This window comes from Microtus oregoni, unplaced genomic scaffold, assembly GCF_018167655.1.
Source record: "Microtus oregoni isolate MIOR12 unplaced genomic scaffold, Mior012 000001F_ref0000356, whole genome shotgun sequence".
NCBI lineage: Eukaryota > Metazoa > Chordata > Mammalia > Rodentia > Cricetidae > Microtus > Microtus oregoni.
In genome coordinates this window covers 2,930,656-2,954,889 of record NW_024543060.1, presented here as the reverse complement: position 1 = coordinate 2,954,889, position 24,234 = coordinate 2,930,656, and the positions used below count along the sequence as shown (strand labels likewise).

Sequence of the window (24,234 nt, the reverse complement as noted above, 5' to 3'; positions counted from 1 at the left end):
CCTCCAGAAATGGCATTAATAATAGAGACCTGTTCCCCGGACAGAACAGAGGGATGGCGGTGAGGAGAGGAAGAAGGGGAGAGCTGGCCACATGGACAATGTAACCAGCTGTGCGCATGAAGAGGGGAGTCCTTGTTGTCAAACTTTCTGTTCTCATTTTCAGAACTTTTGCTTATGCTCCTTACTGGGACTTGCAGCTTTCTGTGACTTGGCAGGTGAAAAATGAGAGCCAGGGTCTTGCGAATAGGAAGCCAGTCTGGAGAACGACACCTGATTTGAAATCCTGCCTTCATTCTTTGCAAGGTCCTCCCTCTGGTTTTCACATCTAAAACTAGAGGTGTGGCTCGGTTGAAAAGCTCTTGCCTAGCGTGCACGAGGCCCTGGACTCCATCCCAATCAGAGAAACAGAGCAGGGCTTGCTGCCTGTCTTGAAGGAAGTAGGCAGGCCAGCCTAGGCTTCTGGTTCTTGGTGAAAATGACCCGACGGTGCCTCCTAGGTATGTGGGCCTTTCTGGGTCTGGAATCATAAAGCTAAGGATGGAGTGTAGTCTTGGGATGTAATAATGATTATAGGCTGTGGAGGAGGAATAGAGCCTGGGTCCTAGCTCAGTTGGTAGTGTGCTTACTTGGCATATATAAAGCCTATCACTACATAAACTGTGCATGGGAACACACACCTGTAATCCTGCTTGGGATATGGAGGCAAGAGGATCAGAAATTCAAGGTCACCTTCAACTAGACAATGAGAAAAGTGAATGACACTTGTGTGGGCGCTTGCTCTCAGGAGCAGGATTTTTGTCTGACCGTCTTAAAGGGTTGAAGATTGCAGGTAGGCAGAAGCAACAGAGATGGATACTGCCCGTGTCCCCAGGCCTGGTCTAATGCCTTGGGGAAGCCGTGACATGTGGAGACATTAGACCCCAGCACTCACTGTTCCTTACTTCCTCATGGCATCTTTTTTCAGTGACTCCTGTGGGCAGGAGCTGCCATGTCCAAGGATAGATAAAGAAATGACAGTTATAGGACCCCCCCGCTAACACAAGAATATCTGCCAGGACTGAGCAGCCTAACTTCCCATTGCCTGTGTCAGCAGATTTGGCTGACTTATAAACACAGGACTAAGGGGAAAGAAACATCACTGCCCAAAGGTGGCAGTGACCTAGTGTCTACGAAGGGGACAGAGTGGGTGGGTAACAGATGCATATTGAACACATTCAGCCTTAGAAAGGAAGAACATTCTGGAATAGGCCACACCAGGGATAAATCCCAAGGACACCGTGTTAAGTGAAATAAGCCAATCACTAAAGAACCAAACGTTGTAAAATTTCCTTTGTATGAGACATGGAGAAGTTAAGTCCCAGAAGCAGAGACTGGGGATTCCTGAGGGAAGGGGGAGTTAAATGTACAGAATTGTGGCTCTGAAAAAAAATGTTTTTAAAATCTCTGGAGATTGATTGCACAATGGTGTAAATATGTTAAATTCTATTGAACTATGCCTTTCATAATGCCTGACATGATAAATTTTATGTATTTTTTTAACCATAATTAAAAATAAAAAAAGGTAGAGAATGGGGAAAGTGTCATTTGTGGAGAGCAATGACTTCTCTCCCCAACAACAGTTCTTTCCTTCCGCAAAGGTGGAGAGTGAGGATCTGGTAGAACTCTACTCCAGATCTCAATTGGTCTACATAGTTACTTTGTTTTTGTTTTGTTTTGTTTTTTTTTGTTTTTGTTTTTGTTTTTTGTTTTTTTTTTTTTTTTTTTTTGAGGCAGGGTCTCATGTATCCCAGACTGGCCTGGAACTTGCTAAGTAGCCAAGGATGACCTTGAAATTCTGATTCTCCTGACAGCCTTTCAAGTGCTGGTTATATGAATAAGATACCATGCCCTTCCCCCCTTTTAAATGTGGTGCTGGGGATTCAACCCAATGAACCAGGCAAGCCCTCTGCCTGCCTAAACACAGTCCCAGCGCCTTCTGTAGCTGTAACTGCTCCACACTTTCCCTAGGATGTAAAGGGACGGATTGAGCTCAGTAGGACGCCCAGGCTCCTAACCTCAGAGAGTGCACAGGGCTGAGCTGGATGAGGTCTGTGTGCCCGCCCAGAGCGTGGTGTAGTGGACCGGAGAGCCTTCCTCCCACAGCACGATGCAGAGGCCTCCCTCCATCTGCTTTGTATATGACTTGTAGATGTTGGCTGGGCTGAAGAATTCTGAGGCTAAAGACAAATAAAGGAGAAAGAAAATAAATCTAATCAAAGCATGAAGTATATTCAATATCTATATAGTTATGATTTAGTTTTGCACCAATATCTGATTTGGGAGAAAAGAGTGACTGTTAATTTTGATTGACAGTTTGATTGGGTTAAGCTATGCCTAGGGGAGGCTGGAGAGATGGCTCAGAGTGTGACCTGCTTTTCCAAAGAACCCATGTTTCGTTTCTGTCACCTGTGTCAGGAGGCTCACAGCTCCAGTTCCAGGGGGTTCAATGCTTCTGACTTCCAAGTGCACCTGTGCTCACACGCTCATAGACACACACAGAGAGAAGGGCAGGGGTAAAGAATTAAACAATTTTTTAAAAAGTAACGTCATTTTAGAAAAATCCCTAGGTCACTGGAGACACACCTCTGAGTATGTCTGTGGATGTGTCCCCAGAAAAATTTGATTTAGGAAGAAAAGTGTGGGTAGTGCTATCCCATGAGCTGGAGTCTGGGACCAAATTAAAAGGAAAACAGGCAAAGGCAAGGCAGGATGGATGTCAGCACCCATCTCTGCCTACCGTATGTAAGAAACAACTGCCACAGACTCCTGCCACCGTAGGTGGAACCCCAGCCTCCAGGCCTTGCCCCACGATGGACAATATCCTCTCGAAGAGTAATTCAAAGAGCACGATCTCTCCTTACGTTGTTTATGTCAGACGCTTTCTCCCAAACATGGGGGAAGTAACACACAGCCAAGAGAGCTAAATGCTATTCTATCAAGTATATTTATGATAGAGTGATATTTATCAAGGATAAAATAGGCGATTCGAGATAAAAGTGACCAACTGCCATTTGCACCCATGAAGGACACAGGAGCGGACTACAGAGGGATAGCAGGTGACAGAACTGGAGTGAGTCTTGCTGGGAGGTGCCAGAACAAGGGTTTGCCTTCTGCTTCCTTCCTCAAGGCCACTCCATCAGTTAAAACAAATAAGGAAAAAGTTTCATCATCAGCCAATTTAGCGTGCTGGGATTTTCTGCCAAATGTAATAGAAATGCAGGAGGCACCGAGGGGCAAGGCTGAGAGCCCATCTCCCCCACCTCCAGCTGGTCTAGTCTCCTTGTTGACGAAGCAAATGTGTTTGGAAATGAAATGTTGATGCCTTGGTTTCTTAGTTGAAAGATTGTCAACTCAGTAAACAAATGAGTAGTGCCTGAGGAGTACTCATAAAAGAAGACCCAAGAGTGGGGAAGACACCGAAATCTTGGAGTAATTAGCACAGAAATATTTTCTATTTCAACCCCCTCCCCTCAACAAGTCTATACATTTATTGCTGTCTCAGGAAACAGCCCAATAGGATTTCTTAAATGCAACTTGTCAAGTTGATTATAGAATTTCTGTGGAAGAGTTATTGTATGAGAATAGCCAAGATAATTTTTTTAAAAACAAAGACTTTTAAGAAAAGGGAACTTTCCTTATCAGAAATCAAAACAAACCAACGAGGTCCTGGCACAGAAACACACGCCGCGCTGTTCATTACAGCCCTGTTGTGAGTAGAAGTGAAAAATTACTTATTGGAAGCCAGCCAAGGCGTTAGGTCCCAGGAGACAAGCACAGAAAGACTGGCATTAGCATGGCTTCCTTTCCAGCATCAGGACCAGCTGAACAACTGTGGGGACTGGAAGACAGAATGTAAATGTTATGTCCCGTTACCGTGTAAAACTAAGAAGCTCTCTCAAAAGAGTGAAGTTAAGGGAGCTGGAGAGATGGCTCAGCAGTGAAGAGCCCTGACTGCTTGCTCTTCTGTTCCCAGCACCCTCAGGGTGGCTCACAAACCAGCTGTTAAGTCCAATTCCAGGGGATCTGATGCCCTCTTCGGACCATGGTATGCGCAAGGTGCATAGACACACACACACGCAGGCAAAACACTCACACACATAAAATAAATCTAAGAAATATGTTTAAAGGAGTGACCTGATCTGTGCCGATGTAGAAAATGCCCAGGACACATGCTTTCAGGGAGTAACTGAGCTGTAGAGGAATGGGTATTGTATGCTGCCCCCTAAGATAAGTACGCATTTATCTTTTCTGTCATCCTGAAGAGGTGAGCTTGCGAATGGGACTTACCTTGAAGTCACCTTGCAGCCATGTAGCAGAGGGCTTTTGTGTTGCTCTGCCATCATTTTCATACTCTGCCCCATGGAAGGAATGAGTCACCTTCAGTCTAAATGCCAGCTGGAGGGCCAGCAAGACAGCCCGCTCAGCAGGTAAAGGCACTTGCTGCCAAGTCCAACACTGAGAGAGAACCAAGTCCTGAAAATTGTTCTCTGACTTTCCTGCACACTCCACGGCACATGTCTACCTCCCAATAAACAAAAACATAATCTTAAAAATTAAAACCCCAGAATGAAGCACAGGTACATACCAGAACTATGACTAATTTGCAGCTGACATGTAAACAGAGAAAGGTCCTCAGTATTATTATAAGCTAATCATAGGCTCTATTGAGATTTGGAAGATGTTTATTACCACATAAGCTAACAATGGCTGACTGGTACATTTCTGACCCCCACCCCCCGCGCCGACAACTAAGCAGAAGTCACTTATGCAAATACTTCTTGGCATGGCTGTAACAAGTCCATTATACGATAAAACATAACAAAATCCTTTTCTCCTATAAAGAGATATGTACAAGGATGCTTGCTTGAGGCATTGCTACTAAAACAAAACTTGGAGACAACCAAAAAACAGCCAATCCACCTTAGTGGGGCTGCTATAGAATACCCGAGACTGGGTAGCTAAAGTGCATACATTTATTCTGGAACCAAGGATGTCCGAAATCAAAGTGCTGGTATATTTAGTGAGGGAACTCTTTGTGGTTTGTGGATTATGATGTTCTGTAACCTCAAATGAGGTGAGATAGATGTCTGTTCATTTTTCTCTTATAAGGGCATTCATTCCATCCGTGAGTGCTTCAATCTCATGACACAATCACCTCTTGAGAGACCCACGTCATCATGCTGGGTTTAGGATCTTATACAAATTGCGGGCTGGAGGGACACAAACTGTCTCAGTGAGCCGGCGGCTAAGGGAATGTGATGGATGGAGATAATGAAAACACAGGGCTGTACAGACTACGGTTCCACACTGTGGAGTGGACCTGAGACAGAATTACAGCGCCTAAAGGGAAGAGGCTACATCTGCAATGCTCTGTTTGTGTAAAACTATCCGAAGCAGGACCTGCGGTAGCAGAGCAGCAGGGCATGTGCTTAGCGTGCAGGAGCCCCGAGTTCAATCCCCAGGTCTGGGGAAAGGAATAGGAAGCAAACACCAATATGACAACATAACGAAGATTTGACAGCGCCAGGTGGTGGGTGCCATCGTTTGCTGTGCTCTCGTTTATTCAGTGATTTGGATGGGTTTTTTTTTTGTTTGTTTGGTTTTTGTTGTTGTTGTTTTTTTTTTTTATTTTCGAGACAGGGTTTCTCTGTAGCTCTTTTTGGTTCCTGTCCTGGAACTAGCTCTTCTAGACCAGGCTGGCCTCGAACTCATAGAGATCTGCCTGCCTCTGCCTCCCGAGTGCTAGGATTAAAGGCGTGTGCTACCACCGCCCGGCTGATGGTTTATTTTTTTAAGTAAGTATAAAAAAAGAATAAAAGTAAATTTTTTTTTAGTTTTCTATAACTTAAAAGTTTCCTAAAAATAATAATTATAATTAAGAAAATAGACATATTGAAAAGTATAAATTTGTCAGCCACCATTACTAGGGATGGATGCTGGTGACAGGAGAGACTTAAAAAAATGAGACACTCTCTCTTAAAGCATAGTTGGAGTTTTTATAGCAATTTTAATTTATATAGCTTAAATACAAAATTTTAGGTATAAATCAGGAGAAGGAAACCTAAAAGTATATTAATCCGGAGCATTGTAATGGAGTTTCAAGTCAGGTGGCTCCGCAAGCAGGAAGTCAGAAACCATCTTTCCTGCAGACTTCATTTTCAAGTGGAGACTAGTTGAAGAGAGGTAACCAACTATGATGAACATATTCCCACTTCTGATAGCTTCTGCAATTGGTTTTCATGGCCGTGTACTGCCCACAGTGCCCTCTATGGGTTGGAGGACCTTCCTCGGGACCATGTTATGTGGATGGGAAGAGACTGGGAGCCCTTTTACTAACCAGCTCTGGCTCTGTCTTTTGAAGTTATTTTAATTTTGATTTTCTTTAAAGAAAGCTTTCTACAGCTTATAAACAAAGGACAAACAACAACCACCACCACAACAAAACAAGCAAACGAAAAACCTCTCACTGCGGAAAGAGCAATGTGCAGACAGCATTTGATCTATTAATTTGAATAACTGTCATTTAGGGAGGGAGCGCTTGAGTCATAGATCGTCTATTTATTTCATGTGTATGGACTGTTTGGCTGGCGTGTATGTCTGTGTGCCATCTGTCTGCCTGGTGCCCTTGGAGGCCACAGAAGAAGAGACTGTTGGATTCCCTGGAATTTCAGTTACAGACACCAGCTCCCTGTGGTGCTGGGAATCAAACTAGTGTTCTTAACAGCAGGGCTATCTTCCCAGCCCCAAACTTAGTCCTCTCTATAACACTCTCTTTTATAGCAGGGGGGCGGGGTGTGGAGGGGGTGGGGGGATACTGGATCATGGTGTGTGTGACAGTCTCCTGAGCCTATAGGAGGATGCAGTTGATCTGTCTTTATTTTTGGTTTTGCTTTCTGTTCACCGTACTCTCAGACTCCATATTTCATGCAGAAAGTTTGCAGCGTTTCAGGGTAACTGGGTACATTAGCGGGAGAAGATGTTAAGTGCAGGCGATTGGGGCTTAACCTTGGTTTGATTAAGTAATCCCTGAGAAACCCCAACAGGGGAAAACAGACTTGGTGGATACTTTTCAGCACCCTGGCTCCCCTCCCTCCCCTTCGAAAAGACGTAAATCTCCCCCGAAACACCTCCCAAGTGTCCAGGGCAATAAAGAGGTCACATTATATCTCCATAAATCTCCCCTCTGGCTGGCTGGCTGCTGCCATTCTGACAGTGGCTGCAAGCCTGGAAGGAAAAGGCTTTCTCCGAAGACCCATTGTCTCATCCCCAGGGGAGCGGCCCTGGCAATTTGTTCAGTGTTTCCGTCTAGGCTGCCAGCCTGCAGTGCTCCTTACACGGGTGTGGAGGCAAATGGTCGTGGTGGCCTGGCTGAAGCCTCGCCTAGGAAAGTCCCGTCTCAGGCTTTCTAGTAAAGGAGCTAGGGTCACGTATGCGCATGTGTGTAACTGAGCTGGAGATGTCAGGCAGAGCCACTGGCACTGGGGTCCATGCACAGGCGAGGAAGGCTATTAGAATTGGGGCCTGTGTCTGCCTGTGTTGTTATATGGGGCTCTGGTACGGAATGAAGAAATAGAGAAAAAACAGCAGAGTGCTTCTCTAAGTAAGCACTTAGAGAAGGGATTCCCTTTTCTCACTTGTGAAATAGGATGCTTTTATGGGAAAATCAGAACGTGAAGCCTGCCTGACTTCAAAATGCTACTGCTACACAGAGCAGGGGTGTTACCAGTCTGGGGCATCGTTAGTCACGTTCCTGACCATGCAGAATACTTACTGCTCTTTGGGAATAAATGCACAGTACAAAAGGGTGGTGCGCTGAGCGAGATGTCTGCCTGAGCCACCAAGACGACTCTCTGGAAGTGACTTTTTACTGTACCTGCTCCATCCTTCCACAGTCTGCGCTGTGAACACAGACCCATCCCTAGGTTATATCTCCCTTTGGTGAGAGGCATTGTATGTGTTGCCCTGTCCTTACAACATAAACTGGCAAGGCTTTCAAATCAGTGCGGAGTTCTTCAGGCTTCCTGGCGATGGTATGTGTGCTCGCTGAAGCGGCCATTCCATAGGGAAGGATATTTGGGCTGGCTTCCCCATCTTCTGTTATCGCAGAAAATAAATCTCCTCCTTAGAAGCCATTTACACATGGGTCCGTGAACTCACAGCAAACACATGGAGAAGTAGGATAGTTGAATCAAATTGCACACACCTTTTATACTTGTGATATGATATTGTCAAGTCGCCACCCCCCTGGTCTGGGTCATGCCTCCTGCCATGCTCCTCATCATGTCGGGGAGGCTTGTTGCTCACCCCCTCTCCAGGGCACCATGAAAAGATGGAGGTTGGCAGGGAAGGGCCATTGGCACACACCCAGTGACTGGCGGAGACGGGACCAGTGCTGGACTTTGTCCACAGTGTGGTTGGCAGCATCCTTTGATAAACTGTATTCTATTCTCACACTTGCTGGAACTGTCCCCTGTAGGCAGAGCTTTCCCTTTCCTCTGCAGAAAACACAATGCCCTGGTGGATGCTTGAGCCTGGTGAGTTTACTGCTCTGGACAGGCGAATCCTGGTCCTGGGGAGAAGGTCCGTTGTGGGAGGCATTTATTACCCCTCTGTTTATTTATTCTCTGTCCACTCATGGGCACGCCATGGCACTCCTGTGGAAGTCGGAGGACAGCTCTCAGGAGTTGGTTTTCTCCTGTCATGTGGGTTCCAGGGATCAAACTCGGGTCACCAGACTTGTCAGCAAGTGACTTTAGCAGCTGCACGCTCTCACTGCCCCCTGTTTACCTGTCTTCTGAGATAGTCTCATGTATCTTACGGGATGATACAACTGTACAGTTGAGATATTGCTTTGGGTAGCCTATTCCTCTTGCCTCCACCTCCCAAGTGCTGGGATTACAGATGTGCACCACCACAACTGGCTCTTTCCATCTATTTTGAGATGTGAATATCCAAAGAGTTAAAGGCAGGGTGTGTATGGGGGGAGCAGGGGGAGTAGACATCTCCCATCTTTCACATGCTAAGAAGACTGACTTGTCTAATTGCTTGCCTACTTAATTACTTTAAGTCATGTTTGAGGAAGGAAATCTCAATATTTTAATACAATATTAAATATATATATACATTTTTTTAAAACTCCAAATTTTTGTTTCTTGACTGAAACTTGTTTTTATTTCTTGCTCCCGATCATTGAGCACGTGGGTCATTTCCATGTTTTGCCATGAAAATATCTAAAATAAAAATCTCCCCCTGTGGAGACTATTCTAGTGAGTTGTCGGGGTGGTGGTTAGCGCAATGTGGTGTCCTTTTCCACAGACACACATCCGTTACACACCGTTACACGTGCACACACATTACTTATACATGGGCACGCAGCTGGGTGCTTGTGATCCTCTGATACGTAGATAGCTCTCCCAGACCAGTGTGAGTATGGCCAGGGACGGAGGGTCACTCAAATCGGCCTCGCTCTCCTGGGGATCTCCTGCTCCATGAGACACCTGGAGGTTCAGATCTTTGTCGAGTCCCACGGGTCAGTGTACACTGAGCTCTTGTTGTGTGCAGAGCACGGCAGGTGGAGTGACCCAGAGGACAGCAGTGTGGTGTGGGTGAGGATAAGATCAGGTCACTCACCTTTCTGGGAGTGGTACTGGCTCTCAGGTCACCTGTCTTCTCTGGACCTTGGTTTCCTCTGAAGAGTCATGAAAATGCATGCGCCCCACTCTCTGGTTTTTGGACCACCTTCCCCGCAGCATTCTCCAGGAACCTTGCGCTCTGCCGCCAGCCTACATGGGGGAAGGTGTGGGGAACTGCACAGCAGTCAGAGGGCCAGGGCCAGGGAAGAGAGGACACCTTGGGCGGAGTCCAGGAAGTCTTTTACTTGTTGGTTCATCAGGACGCTGTGGGTGTAGTTGAACTGACGTTGATAACCATGAAGCCTAGAGGCCTCTGGGGTGTTACCCCTCCTCAGAGAAACAGCGGTGGCAGGATTTTTGAGCCATGTGTTTGGCATTCTCTGAGCACTCTATCTGGGAGGGTCTGGACATTATACTCTTTTGATACCATAGTATTTCCTGTGTCCTGCCTGGGCCCAGCTCTGCAGAGCACAGGGGTCCAGGACAGAGTCCTTGCTGAGGCCCAAGGTCTTGGCCCTCTCGGGTCTCCTGGAGCTTCGTGGTGGATCCTATGCTTCACTCCAGGGAAGCCTTTTCTTACCATATTCCTGAAGATCTGCTCACAACAGTGTTGGAGGCAGGGAAGCATTCCTCTAGTGGGCACCCTGCAGAATAATGCCATGCGTGGATCTACCTCTGAAAGTCTCTGAGACCAGACAAGCTGGGACGACAGTATGCTTGGGTCCTGGACTTCTCTAGGCTCTCCTGCTAACACATCCTGTTGAGACTGAGTTTTTGGACAACAGTCCTCTCTAGGCCCTGTGCAGAGAGGGTTGGGACAGGCAGCAAAGCCACAAGATCAGGAGGTAGCAGATGACACCTCTGGTTTCTAAGCCACATCTATAGACCATTCTTCAAGTGCTCCCTGTCCTGACCTCTAACCCCAACCCAACAGTGGTAGGCCAGGGTAGCTGGGATTGTCAGGTTTTCTGAGGAAGGAGGAATGGTTGCTTACTCCTGCCTTCATGGCTGAGTGACAGGATTGCCTGCTGCCGGCCTGCAGTGTGTGAGTATTAGCTCTTAGAAATAGCTGAAGATGTTCTCTTCAGTAATTCATTATTCAGTTTTCCTCTCCTGCCTAACTTTCCCTCCCCTCTCCTTTCCTTCCTCTTCACTTTGATGCATTTTTCCCTCTCCCTTCCCTCCCTCCCTCCCTCCCTCCCTTTCAGAATGTCCTTGCCTGTATATGATGTGTCAGGACCCGAGTCACATTTTAGAGTCCCCACATAGACATACATTGGCATTATGTTTCTCTGCACCAGAAGCAGAGGCTAGGGCGGGCTTCACCCCCAAGGCCTGACTGTGTAGCCACTTCTCTTCCACGATCCCAGGGTTTCTAAAATAGGTACTTCAATCCGATCGGAGGAGCTGTGGCCCTTGTGGCCAGCCAGCTTCCTGTCATGGGCTTCTGCTGCATCCTGATGAAGCCCAGAGAAATGAAACTCAGTGGCTGCCAGAAAAACCCCGGGGTTTGTTTGTTTCTTGTGCAGACCCAGGCGCCAGCCACGGCGGCGGATGAACTGAGGCCTGTCAGGAAACCCTAGGCCCAATCTGCTGAACCTTGGATCTGTGTGAGGTTGGGGTTCAACATGGGACATTTGGGGTGGGGCTGCAGGCTTCTCTCCTGAAGTCCCTTGGTCCTCGGGAAAGGTCCCTTTGCACCCCGCCTAGAGTGTGCCTTGTTTTACCCCCAACGATTCTCCATTTTGAATTCTCTTCTCCTTCTGGCTCTTTTCCTAGCCCTGATAGCTAGCTGCTCTGAGAATGGGCATCATCACTGCGTGGTGGTGTACCACCATTCTCTGAATAGAAGACTCAGTGATCTAGGACAGTGGAAGTGGAGAGGGGGGTACTGAAGGCCAGATTCACTGCAGTGTGCCACACTTAATAGAATTATTTGTTTTGGGCTGTGTCTTCTCAGCTAGGCCAATGCATACACCTTGGGACAGAGATTTTGCTCCAATTTTTCTGCCATGCCCATGTGTCCAGCACTTGTCAAGGGGTCAGTAGATAATAGACACAGGGTAAAAGGAGACACTGCATCAAGTTGCTACCCAAACATAGACCAAGGGTTCTTCCAGCATGGGCTCTGACTCAAGACTCAAGATAAAAGACTGAAGGACACACCCAGAGCAGATTAGGGCCTGGGTGACACTCGACGTGCAAACTCAAGGCAGCATCAGCTACCTGGGATTGTTTCCCAAAGGTCAAGGGACAGACTGCTCTCCACAGTGCCCAGGGGGTGCTGCTAGCCACGACCCAGCTCTTCCCTTTCTCTCTCCTTTACCTGGGATTGTTTCCCAAAGGTCAAGGGACAGACTGCTCTCCACAGTGCCCAGGGGCTGCTGCTAGCCACGACCCAGCTGTTCCCTTTCTCTCTCCTTTTCACTCCTTCTGTCCTTCTCCCAGCCCCCATTTGCAGAGCCAGGTGGGTGTGCTCTATAGGAGGAATGGAGCAGGTCAGAGGTAGTCCCTACCTTTGATTGCATCAGCCTTGGGGGAAATCAGGGCCTCCTTTCCCTTCCTGGCACTTGGACAGGTGTGGTGTGCCATGATTTCTAGGACTGTCCGTCCTACAGCAATGTATTCCTGTTTAAAAGAGAGTTGTTTAAAGTCGGAAATGGGATGGTAGTGGGGAGTTAGGTGTCTGTCTTTGGGATTAGGAAAATATTCCATTTCCCCTGAGCAGCTCCTGAGAATTCCTAGGCAGAGAGTGTGAACTTTCACTTCCGGTGTTTGTAGCTTGCAGCCTCAAACTTGAGTTGGGAACCCCATGGATCTGAGTCTGGCCTCATCCATGCCAGAAGGCATTAGATTTCCAAGTCTTCTCTCCTGAGTTTCTCCCCGTCCCTGGTCCTTCTCCCTCCCTCAGCCCCTCTTCTCCAGCCTCAGAACAATAATCAGTCATGGTCATCCTTATCTCACTGGGTGTTTGCAGAGCACTCCACGGCCATTGTTGTGAGTTTTTCCTCTCATTTGCAAAGTACTTTACAGCTATTATTACAAGACTGTCCTCTTAGAGTGGAGAGATGCTGACCCACTCTCCAGGGTTGGATTCCCACTGCGCCCCAATGGGTGGACCAGTGCCTGTACTGGACAGGGGTGGGATTGGGAGACAGGCTGTCACCGGCCAGCTGGAGCCACATGGCTGGGCCCTCAACTCAGCCTCTGGAAAGTTACACCCTGTGCTTTTCCTGAGGAAGAGTAAGAGGTGCTGACTGGGGACTGGGCAGTCCTGCACCCCTTCTTCCCAGGAGTAAGCGCTAAGCTACTGAGATGGGATGCATTCTTTCCACTCCCTGGCCCTGCACGGGGCCGGCAGGGGTGAGGACGGGGAGCAAGGGAAGTCAGACAGACATAAAATGCTCCTCTCTGTTTGGGGATCAGATTTCTCTGTTTTCTAAATCAGAATTTTTAAAATAAGTAGCTATGATTTTCTAGACCGGTGCTTTCATGAAAACAGAAGTCCCCACTAGAGTCTGTCCAGTCGAAGCTCCTGTCTTCTAGGCTTTGCCGCCCTCACTCTCCAGGACACCTTTGTCAGTCTGCAAGCCAGAGTCAGCCCTGTGCTCTTCCGCCCTAGGTCCTCCATACTGGCCACTTACAGTTTCCAAGAGACGCCTCGGGGGCTAAAAGCACTTGCTGCTCTTGCAGAGGACTGGGGTCCAGTTCTCAGAACCCACATGGTGGCTCACAATCACCAGTACCTCTAGTCCTGGGGGGGAGTGGTTCTAATGCCCTCTCGCCTTTGCAGGTACCAAGCACACACACACGGTACACATATATACATACATAGCTGCATGCATGTTGGCAAAATATTCATATGCATCAAGTAAATCTCTTTTTTTGAAATAAAAATTCCACATAACATTTCATCAAACTGGTCAGGTAGTAAGAGTTCGTGGTGGAATATGTAAACAGGTGTGCCTGGCTAGGCATCTTGAGGAAACATGGTCTTTGCTTCCTGCCCCATTCCCTCCTTCTGCTCCTGAGCTACACTGACTGATCTATGTGGGCTGGACTTGCACATTTCCTGTCCGAGACCAATGGTATCTGCCATAAACCCGCACTCAGTTGGGCGTTTGAAAACGGAATGCTTCATCTTATCGCCCACTATCGATTCCCAGGTCCGGTCTGTTAAACTAGATCATTAGCGCCCGAGAGCAAGGCGTCCTCTTCGCTCCTGCGGCATCTGTTGTCCTGCTTCCCTCACAGGTGTTTGGTAAATATTTGTGGGTGTCAAATCCATATTTACCAATGCCTGGCGACTTTATCTGGGTAGGAAAGCAGTTGCTAGAAGGCATAACCTGAGGTGTCCTTGCATGAGTTTCCCAGGTCAGCCTTTGTGCTGAGTCCTCAGAGCGGGGAGGGGTGACTGAGGGACAGAGAGGATGTACCCACGGGCGCTATTGATTCCCTCGATGGTGTATGCACACGTGGAATGTACTCAGTGAGAAGAAAAGTGGGGCCTCCCCTCTCAAAAACAACAACAAATCACAAAGGGATTTTACCAGAGAGAGAAACCTGTGTGAGCATCTTTACCTGTGGAGGAACAGACTGAGACTTTGAGCTGAAATGAAAGGATCTTGGGTTTTCTTCTGTAGTACAGGGTGGTTAAAATGGATAAAGGTCCAGGTGAGGTGACAGATCACGGGAAGCCGCTTGATGGTTAAATAGGAGCATATTTTATACTCTGCCATCCTTGGACTATAACCCATTTCAAGGTAAAACAGAATCAAAGGACTGCAGTAGGTCTGGGCTAAAACAATGAGCAAAAAATCCTTTCTCCCAAGGAGCGATTTAACCTAGAGTCTGTGGTCTTGGTTCAGTTTTGAGGTTGTAGCGCCCTCTAGTGCCTATGGCAAACAAAGAGCTGCCACAGCTTGTTCTCAACCCTGCTGGATGTTGGCTCTGGGAATTCCTGGTCTTTCTACCGCTTTCAGAGGGCTGGAAAGGCAAGAGCAAGACTGGCAGGCCGCCGACAAGGTGCTGGTGCTGGTGCTGGTGCCGATGGTGGTGGCCCAGCAGAGAGTAAGCCACGGACAAGAGTCACTTCTGGAGGCAGGTGACCTTGATGAAGGGCCTTCAGTGTGACACAGGTGTAAAAACAGCCTCTCCGGGCTGGCTTTACTTAAGCTCCTGGCCTGAGCAAACAGCCCCTCACACCTGTAACATTGTTTGCTTGGGTGGACTCGCCGCCACCTTTTGCAGGTGTAAATGACTGTTTGCGTGCCCAGAGTTATGGGGAGGGCACCCTGCCCGAGGGCACCCTACCCTCTTCCAGCCAACATTCCCTTAGAGTTGATTACTGAACAGTGAAGCTGGCAAGATGTACAGCCTTAAACCCCAGGGCTGGGGCCTGAAGGAGGAGCCGACCTTTAATCCCGCCTTCGAAGGGGTGCAGATGGCTTCCCCAGAGAAGAACTCAGCGTTGCCTTTGGTATCAGGACAAGGGCGATCAGGAGACCAAGGTGGCTATGCTTAGAGACAGAAAACTTAGATGGCATGAGTCAGAGGGACTTCTGGAAGTTTCCAAGCAGGGTTTATATAGGTCAAAGGGAGTGCGAAAGCCAACCCTACCTCTCTCACTCGGGCAATGAGAAGGGACACGAGTTTCACCAATGAAAGGGCAAATGAAAGGGTGACAGATGAAGGCAGCCTTCTTGTGGAGGAATGACACTCAGATTTGATGGACTCTATAAGATGTCTGTAGTGTGTGTGCCACATACAAGGAAAAAGAACAAAAACAAGATCACGCATATACGTTAAAAGTACTGTCCTGGTTTCATTTCAGTTACTGATAAAAATACTCTGGCCAAAAGAAAGAGAGAGAGAGAGAGAGAGAGAGAGAGAGAGAGAGAGATTATTTTAGGTGACAAGTCCAGGTCCATCACTGTAGGAAGTCACAGCAGCAGAAGCCTGAGACAACTGTCCACACCACGTTCACAGTCAAGAGCAGAGAGAAGGTGCATGCATACTTGCATGCATGCTTGCTTTCTTTCTTATGCTCCTTTTCTACTCTTGAACAGTTCAAGAATCCTTGCCTAGGGAATAGTGCTGCCTACACTAGACAGGGTCTTTCCATATCAATGAACTTAATTCAGACAACACACATGCTCACAGCAAGGCCCATGGAGGCCATTCCTTGTAGAGACTCTTTCCTGAGGTAATTCTCGTTGATAATAGCTGTGAGGTGTCAAGTGGGCAATTCCAGCTAACCGTCACAGGAGGTAAGCTAAGTGAACGATAAAGTTAAGAGTGTAAATAGAACCCTAGTCTCCGTGACCTCGAAACTCTCCTTCTAGGATAGGAGTCGGAGTCGGAACTAGAACTCATCAGAGATGTATGTACAAAGAGACCCGTGTTTACAGAACAAATATCAGAAACTAGACAGAGATTAAGCAGTTACTGAAGAGCAGACGTCGGGGTGGGGGCACATTTCAATGATGGGCTAATATTACACCATGCTGAAATGAGTTTATAATACATTTCTAATGTGGTAACACATTAGGGCATTAAGCAAACAGAACAAAGCAAGATAGGCTAGGCCGTATCTCTTGACCTCAACTAAGCAAAAGTATGTGTCAACATAGAAAGTCTTACAAATGATAGAATAAAATAACAAGCTCACAAAATACTGACCCGTGCTTTCCTTACATGTTTCAATACTAATTCTCCCACAATGTAAATATATTGATCCAAAAGGAAAAATAATCTGTATGACTTAACTTTTGCAATTATTATGACTGTAATACCCAGAGAAATTGTTTAACAGAAGACAGATTGATTTTAGCTCATGATTTCATAGGGATTTGGTCTACTGTGGTGAGGGGGGCGTGTCAGAATGGATGGGATGGCAGAATACTGTGGAGGTTTCTCGGAGTGCAGGAGACCAGAAGGCAGTGAGAACAGGAATAGAACAAGGGGCCTGGAATTATAACCTTGAGCGATTGGCTTCTGCCAGGCAGGCCCCACCTCCTAACTGGGTTCCACAGCCCCCCCCCCACCAAATAGTACCACGTGCTGGGAACAGGTGTGCAAAACATAAGCCTGTGGGGACATTTCGTGTTCAAACCGTCACCTGGTCATAATTTTGGGAAGTAAAACGGAGAGAAAGGTCTGAGCAGGTTAGGTGGTACAGTGAAGACTGTAGTGGCAAGATCTGGACTCAGAAGTGTCCCCTATCACCTAGGGATCTGATGACTTCCTCAGGCAGCTCTGCTGCGTCTGGGTGGCAAACAGTGGCACCCACTTGCCTTGCAGTCCTGACCGAGGAAGAAGGAATCTTCTGGAGAGACCTTGAGCCCTGCGTTCCGGGTGAAAGGTCTCCGAGCAAAACAAAAGTCATCATTTGTGTTCCCTTTCTCCTGTGTCCTCCCCCAGTAGATATGTTTGATGACTTCTCGGAAGGCAGAGAGTGTGTCAACTGTGGGGCCATGTCCACCCCGCTCTGGAGGAGAGATGGGACAGGACACTACCTGTGCAATGCCTGTGGCCTCTACCACAAGATGAACGGCATCAACCGACCCCTCATTAAGCCTCAGCGTCGGCTGGTAAGCAAGCACCCCTATGGCTTAGGGACAGTTGCCTGGAGAGCAGCCAGCTTCGCCCGTCTTCCCTGCACCAGACTTTGAGACTCTTGCCCAGCTTTACATTTTGGAATTGGAGGATATGAGCTGAGGGGTTAGGTAGGTGGGAGAAGGAGGGAGCTTCTCACACCTTTAGAGTGAGCTTGGGCTTGCTTCGAAGATGCTGGCCCAGCTAGTCCACCCTCATCACCCCTCTCAGGCAATAGTAGAAAACTCAGCTCAGCGAGGTGAGCAGCACCAGCCACAGGGAGCCAGATCCAGGCCAGATCCAGCCAGATCAGTCCCTTTGTCCTGAAGGCCAACATAAACCAGAAGTCGTCTTATTTTCAGTTGATCCCCAAGAAAGACCAGGATTCCAAGAAGGCAAAGCAGTGGGTGTGGATTCTGGCTAGGGAGGCCTGGAATGGGAGCAGGTGTTTGCTGCCTGTGTCTCCTCCTCCTCCTTCTCCTCCTCCTCCTCCTCCTCCTCCTCCTCCTCCTCCTCCTCCTCTTTTTCTTCTTCCCCTTCTCCTCCTCCTCCTCTTCTTCTCCTCCTTCTCCTCCTCCTCTTTCGTCCTTCTCCTCCCCCTCCTCTTCTTCTCCTCCTCCCCCTCCTTCTCCTCCTCTTTCTTCCCCCCTCCTTCTCCTCCTTCCCCCCTCCTCCTCTTCTTCTTCTTCCCACCTGACTCTGATCAATACCAACCCACTTTGGTGTATCCAGGGAAGGGGACTAGAGAGAGAGACCCTGAAGCTTCCTCTTTGAGACCCATCAAGTTCCTCGCCCCAAACATAATCAGACACTGGCATCCATGAGCTCCACGCTGGGGAAGACATGCTCTGTTGACAGGTCATTCATACCATACCCTGATCTATGTTGTAGTCTGCTTCCCGCCGGGTAGGCCTCTCCTGTGCCAACTGCCAGACCACCACCACCACGCTGTGGCGCCGCAATGCCGAGGGAGAGCCTGTGTGCAATGCCTGTGGCCTCTACATGAAGCTCCATGGGGTGAGTCAATGCCCTGCCCTGCCCTGCCAGGCCTATGCCCTACCTATGCCCCCTCATGCCCTCAGCTCTGCCTGACAGGAGCCTCCTCCATTTCTGTTCTACAGGTCTCACTTGTTTTTCCTCAAGAATAGAATCTACATGCTTCTTCTTTTACAAACCTTCACTTAATGTGTGTGTGAGAGAGAAAGTGTGTGTGATACCACAGCACAAACCTTCATTTAATGTGTGTGTATGTGTGTGTAAGAGAAAGAGTTTCAATACCATAGTGCAAACCTTCATTTAATTGTGTGTGTGTGTGTGTGTGTGTGAGAGAGAGAGAGAGAGAGAGAGAGAGAGTGTGTTTCAATACCATAGTGCAAACCTTCATTTAATTTTGTGTGTGTGTGTGTGTGTGTGTGTGAGAGAGAGAGAGAGAGAGAGAGAGAGAGTGTGTTTCAAGACCATAGCAGACATCTACAAAGGGAAATTGATATATTAAACATATTAACTTCCAACCCTTCAGGTACCCAGGCCTCTTGCAATGCGGAAGGAGGGGATTCAAACCAGAAAACGAAAACCCAAGAACCTGAATAAATCTAAGACAACAGCAGGTAAGGAACAGATCCGTGCGCAGGCATGTGAGCAAGTCAGGAGTTCCCAGAGCATTTGAGAACCATGTCTGCCTCGGTAGGCTGCCAGAGGATGGTGGTAACCGCCTCCTCCATCCTCTTCCCTCAGGACAGAAAAGAAGCCAGGCCCATGAAGCCGCAGGATGATTGCCCTTGCAATAGACTCCTTGCAACAGACTGGCTGGACCAGTGTGCGGCCTGAGAGAGTGATGTTCATTGGTCCTGTCTTTGATGCTGCAATTAAAGCAGACAAAGTTCTCGTTAGGCATGCTCCTGACAGATGGATCTGTAATTGGGGGTACATTAATGTCACGTAGAGCTCTGAACCTGCACAAGTTCCTGCAGGGATCCCCTTAAGACCTGACAGAAGCAGACTGTTAGCCTGTCTTCCTAATAAGCAAACTGGGGCTCGAGGGTAAATGGCTTAAAATCACATTGGTATTGGCTGGGATTTGGAATGTTCACTCTGGGATCAACAGTCTGTTCAATATGTTGCTCTGTCTTCAGAGTTTCTACATGGCTCAGAGTAACCTTGACCTCATGACCCTCCTCCTCAGCCTCCTAAACTGTAGGATTATATAGGCATGAGCCGCCCACTTAATGGCAATGCCTTCTTAATCTCTAGTTAAGAAGAGGGTTACAGGGATGGGGAGATGGCTCAGCCATTAAGAGCACTGGCTACTCTTCCAGAGGACCCAGATTTAATTCCTGGCATCCACATGGGGCTCACACCTGTCTGTAACTCCAGTTCCAGGGCTTCTGATGCTCTCACACAGACAGACATGCAGGCGAAACACCAATGCGCATAAAATAAAATAAATGGCACACAAGAGAGACGGGGGGAGGGGGGGAGTGTCACTAATGTCTCCTACCCAGAGCCTTCTGTGCTCCCTGCTGCCAAATTAGGATTTGATTGGCTTCAGCAGAGGGAATGAACTGGCTGATGTGGTGGACAGCTCACCTTCTTACCCCAGGCAGGCAGACCCACAAAAAGCCATGGCCGGCATTCTAGGTTCCTACATTAAACAGGGACTTGGGGAAGAAGTATCTCCACCTGAACCCTCTGCCACTCCTCACGGGTCGTACCTGCCTCTCTCCGCCTCCTGGACTAGGAGCACAGCAGAGCCTCTGGGCTCAGGTGGAGTCCTCAACTCTAAGTCAGAATTCAGGACCATAAATTCTGTAGCAGGACCTGTTCTGGAGCGGCACAGACCATTCGTCACCGCCACTTCCCCCCAACCCCCCCAGCAGTGTTCACATTTTGCTACGGAGAAATTAATATAGTTAATTAGAGGTTGCTGTCCCAGAACCCTCTGGCAGTCTCCTGAAATACATAGTAATTACGTTGAAAAACTACGCTGAGAGCGTGGAATCCCCAAAACAGAATGTGGTCTCCTGGGCTTATGGATCTAGGGTCAGGAGGGAATCACTGAGTCTTTTGCAAAAGTTCCCTTAGGGCTCGGGGTGTAGCTCAGTGAGTACTTAGCAGGCAGGAAGCCCTGGCTTCAACCTCCAGCATTCCATACACTGGGCGTGGTGGCCTGTCATCCCAGCACTCAGGAGGTGGAGGCAGGAATACCAGTTCAACTACATAGTGAGTTTGAGACTAGCCTGGACTACAGCAGACACTGTTTTAAGAACGTGAAATAGTCTCCTTGGAGTTTGGATGCTGCTGTTGGTCCATCAGAGAACCGCTGTTCCTCACCGGAAGGACACCTACTTTTCTTTCCAGCCAATGTAACTAGGGCCTTCGTCCCTGCAGCTGGACTGAGTTTCCTGACTCTGCCTCCTTGCAGGTCCATCTGGTGAGAGCCTCCCGCCCACCAGCAGCGCCTCCAGCAACTCCAGCAACGCCACCACCACCAGCAGCAGCAGCAGTGACGAGATGCGCCCCATCAAGACAGAGCCTGGGCTGTCCTCTCACTATGGACACAGCACCTCCATATCCCAGGTGGGTGTGGTGACGAGGCTAATAAGAAAGTAGATTCCGGATCCCTGGTGGCCTGCCCAGTCCTGGGAGGTGAGCTGTAGGCTGCCCCTGAGCCGCCCAGCTCCAAATAGCCCAGCCTCTTGTCCAGCTGCGGTGATTCGGACACAAAGAATGCCACATATTTAGCAGCTCCCTGTGCTGTGACCTGTGAGAACAAGGAGAAGGACGCAGGGACTGCACCCAGGGTACATGTGACAAAAAGCACCAACTACCCCCTGAATCAGACTTGGGTGTTGTGGTTGGAAGCAAACTTGGACTCTAGAGTTGGAAGTGCTTTGACCTTGGCCTTGAAGGCTTTTCAGGGAAGGCAGGAGGACCCTGTTAGCATGGTTCAGGCTTGGGTGAGAGGTAGGCAGAAAACTATCTTCTTAAGTCCCAGCTTCCTGAGAGCCTCCACAATGGCTCAGCAGGGGACCATGCCCTCTTGAAGGTATGATGGTGCCCAGTTCGTCTGCCTCTTTGGGGATGAGGAAGTCACAGTTTCCCTTTTCCAGCCCCACTACCTCTAAGTGTGTGTGGCTGTCTGAGCATTCTACCCTCAGAATGAACCAGAGAGAACCTGGTTCCACAGAAACAAAAGTGCTAGGACCCCTTCAGGATGGAGAGGACGACCTCAATCTGACCAGGAAAGACCTCTATCTGACCCGGAAGTGGTGATAAGAGTGTCTCCTGTGGCTGTCAGAGCCTTCTGAGAAAGCACAGCTGCCCAAAACTCCTGGGTTATGGCCCTAATTATACTGTTCTCGGGAGCCCTGGGGAAGCACACAGACCCCTGCAGCTGGGCCCTGGCCCTAGGCTCTAGAGAAGCAGCTGAGTGCTTACTCCCTCACCCTTTCCCCAGATCTGGTCCTTGGGCCCCCAGGGGCCTCCTACTGGCTCACTCTGCTTTCTGCCTTCCAGGCGTTCTCTGTCAGTACTGTGTCCGGCCATGGGCCCTCCATCCATCCAGTGCTGTCTGCTCTGAAGCTCTCCCCACAAGGCTATGCATCTCCGGTCACTCAGACATCACAGGCCAGCTCCAAGCAGGACTCTTGGAACAGCCTGGTCCTGGCTGACAGTCACGGGGACATAATTACCGCGTAATCATCCCCTCTCCCTCTTCAAATTCCTGCTCGGACTTGGGACCTGGGGGCCAGCAAAGTCTGAGGCTGGGGCATCCTGGCCAGCCCCTTCGTCTGGGAACAACTCCCGAAGAACAACTGGGTAGAACTTGAAGTTGTTGACAATCGCTTAGGGATGTGGGTGCTGGGTTTCTTCAAACACCTTTTTCAGGTGGAGCCCTGGGAAGAGCCTGCGACCTTAGAGACATGCCCACCTTCGCATGAGCATGGCCCAATGAGGCTCTTCCCTGGAGCAGGAGATCTCTTTCTCTTTCTCCACCTGCTTGTCCAGGACAGAGACCTAATCTCCTTCACCCCAACTCTCCACCCCAGTGGTTCTAGGTAGTGGGGTTTTTTTCCTTTGTGCTCCTCAGGTGGCTGTAGGGTTCCAGGCTTCAAGACACTGTCTCCAGCCTGTGCAGGGTGTCTACTTGATGTGGACTGGACGTGGCAGCCCTGCCCTTGTCCAACACTCCCCTTGAGGCATGGCATATCCCTGCATGCCCCATACCAGATCTGACTCCAGAAGCGTGGGTGCAGTGCAGATGTTACTGAATGTTCCCTGGGGCAGACGGTGGTGGCGAAGGCACATCACCCATCACACAGGGTATGCGTCAGATCCCAGTCCAGCTGTCGAGCCTTCCCTTCCCCCTCTCCCAGGAACTCCGGCATTAAACCCTTGCTCTCCAGCCTGAACATCTCCTATCCTCTGCAGAACTAGAGCTCAGTTGTGTAGCAGGCTAGGGCCATGGGGTGCTGCGCCTAGCATCCTTTTTCAACCCCTTCACACACAGGGGTTCCACAGAGGAACAAAACCTGCTACGGAAGCAGCTTGGTGACTACACTCATCTGCCCCTTGGATCCCTCTGGAGGTTGTGTCTACAGCACAACCCTGTTCCCAGGGCTCCAGCTTGCTTGCTCTGAGCTTGCTCTGAGCCTGCCAGGCCATGGCCTTTCTCAAGTCAAATAGTCACCTGGATCTGGGCCTTTCTCCAGCCCGGGTCCTTTGTCTAAGAAACCCAGAGCGTTTGCAAGACAAATTCAAAGCAGGAACAACCGAAGGAGATTTGCAGAAGGACAAAGGTGACAGATGGAAGATGGATGGAAGCCATCTCAGGGCCAGATGGGATTGCCATGCTTGTAGCTCTCCTAGAATTGGCCTTCTTCCCCTCCCCCATTCCTGGGGCCCCCAAAGATCCTTCCTCGTCCTCATCACCCACAGAGCTGTAGCCAACTATGGCATGATCCATTGTACCCCAAACTCCCAGCCCCCACCCCGAAACGTTACTGGCCGTAGCAGAGAATAGCTTTGAACCAAGATTGTTGTAATCCTCCTTTACACCGTTTGCTCCCCGAAGGCTGCCTCCCCCTCCGCAACCTGTTAACATTGTCTTAAGGTGAAATGGCTGTAAAATCAGTATTTAACTAATAAATTTATCTGTATTCCTCTTTCCCTCAGAATTCTTTTCTAGAAGTCCTGAGGCTCACGCCCTTTTTAGTAGACCAAAGGACAGGGACTGTCTCTACCCAGTTCCCCCTTCACGGCTTTGGCACGTTGGAGTTAGTGGCAGAGGCGGCTGAGGGAATGGAAGTGGAAGATCTCAGGACAGGTTCAGCTTCCTGGAGAGGGCGGGAGCAGCCGGAACGGAAGTTCCTGTCCTCAGCTTCTCACATAGCTATCCCCTGTGAGTGGGGACATTTTAGAGCATTTGCCTTAGTGCCTGTGATTCCTTTAACTGAATGGTCCTCGGTCTCTCCTGTCTCCCGATGCAGGACACATCCTGAGTGGCCCCCAAGGGACAAATATCCCAGTGAGACAAAGGGAGTTGTCTCCTTTATCCTCAGGTCACACCTGCCGATCTGCTTCACCTCAGAAATACGAGGAGCGCGGAGCAATCATTGACCCTAAGACCACGTGTCGAGCAACCATGTGTCATTTGGTCCCTGCAGCATGGCTGGGCTTACATATCACCCACCTTCAGGACCTGCTTATGCCACATCTGCCAGGCATCTAGGGCCTCAGATCTCATGGCATTCCGGTTATTTTCTAGTAGTAATAACACACACACACTATTCTATGTAAAACCGGAAAATATTTTAAAGTATTTTCAAAATTATCTAGTTGATTGTATGAAGGGGCAGGCACAGGGGCACACACGCCACAGCACCCCAGTGGAGGTCACAACATCGTTTGGGAGTTACTTCTCTCTTTTTCACCTCTATGTGTCCAGGGTTCAAACTCAGGTCGTCAG

General features: G+C 49.0%; 1 protein-coding gene across 3 annotated transcripts in view; it reads left to right on the top strand.

Annotated features, from left to right (window-relative positions):
* Gata4 (GATA binding protein 4) overlaps positions 1-23,433 on the top strand; it is a 69,140-nt gene extending 45,707 nt beyond the window's left edge. For 2 of the 3 annotated variants that reach the window (XM_041671560.1, XM_041671551.1), the window contains exons 3-7: positions 17,094-17,263; positions 18,159-18,284; positions 18,787-18,874; positions 20,689-20,843; positions 21,783-23,433. In XM_041671560.1, coding sequence (XP_041527494.1) covers positions 17,094-17,263; positions 18,159-18,284; positions 18,787-18,874; positions 20,689-20,843; positions 21,783-21,965 — 722 coding nt within the window. In that variant the 3' untranslated portion in view covers positions 21,966-23,433. The remainder of the gene's footprint in view (positions 1-17,093; positions 17,264-18,158; positions 18,285-18,786; positions 18,875-20,688; positions 20,844-21,782) is intronic. The other variant, XM_041671568.1, reaches the window with a different exon arrangement.
* Positions 23,434-24,234: the final 801 nt, after the last annotated feature.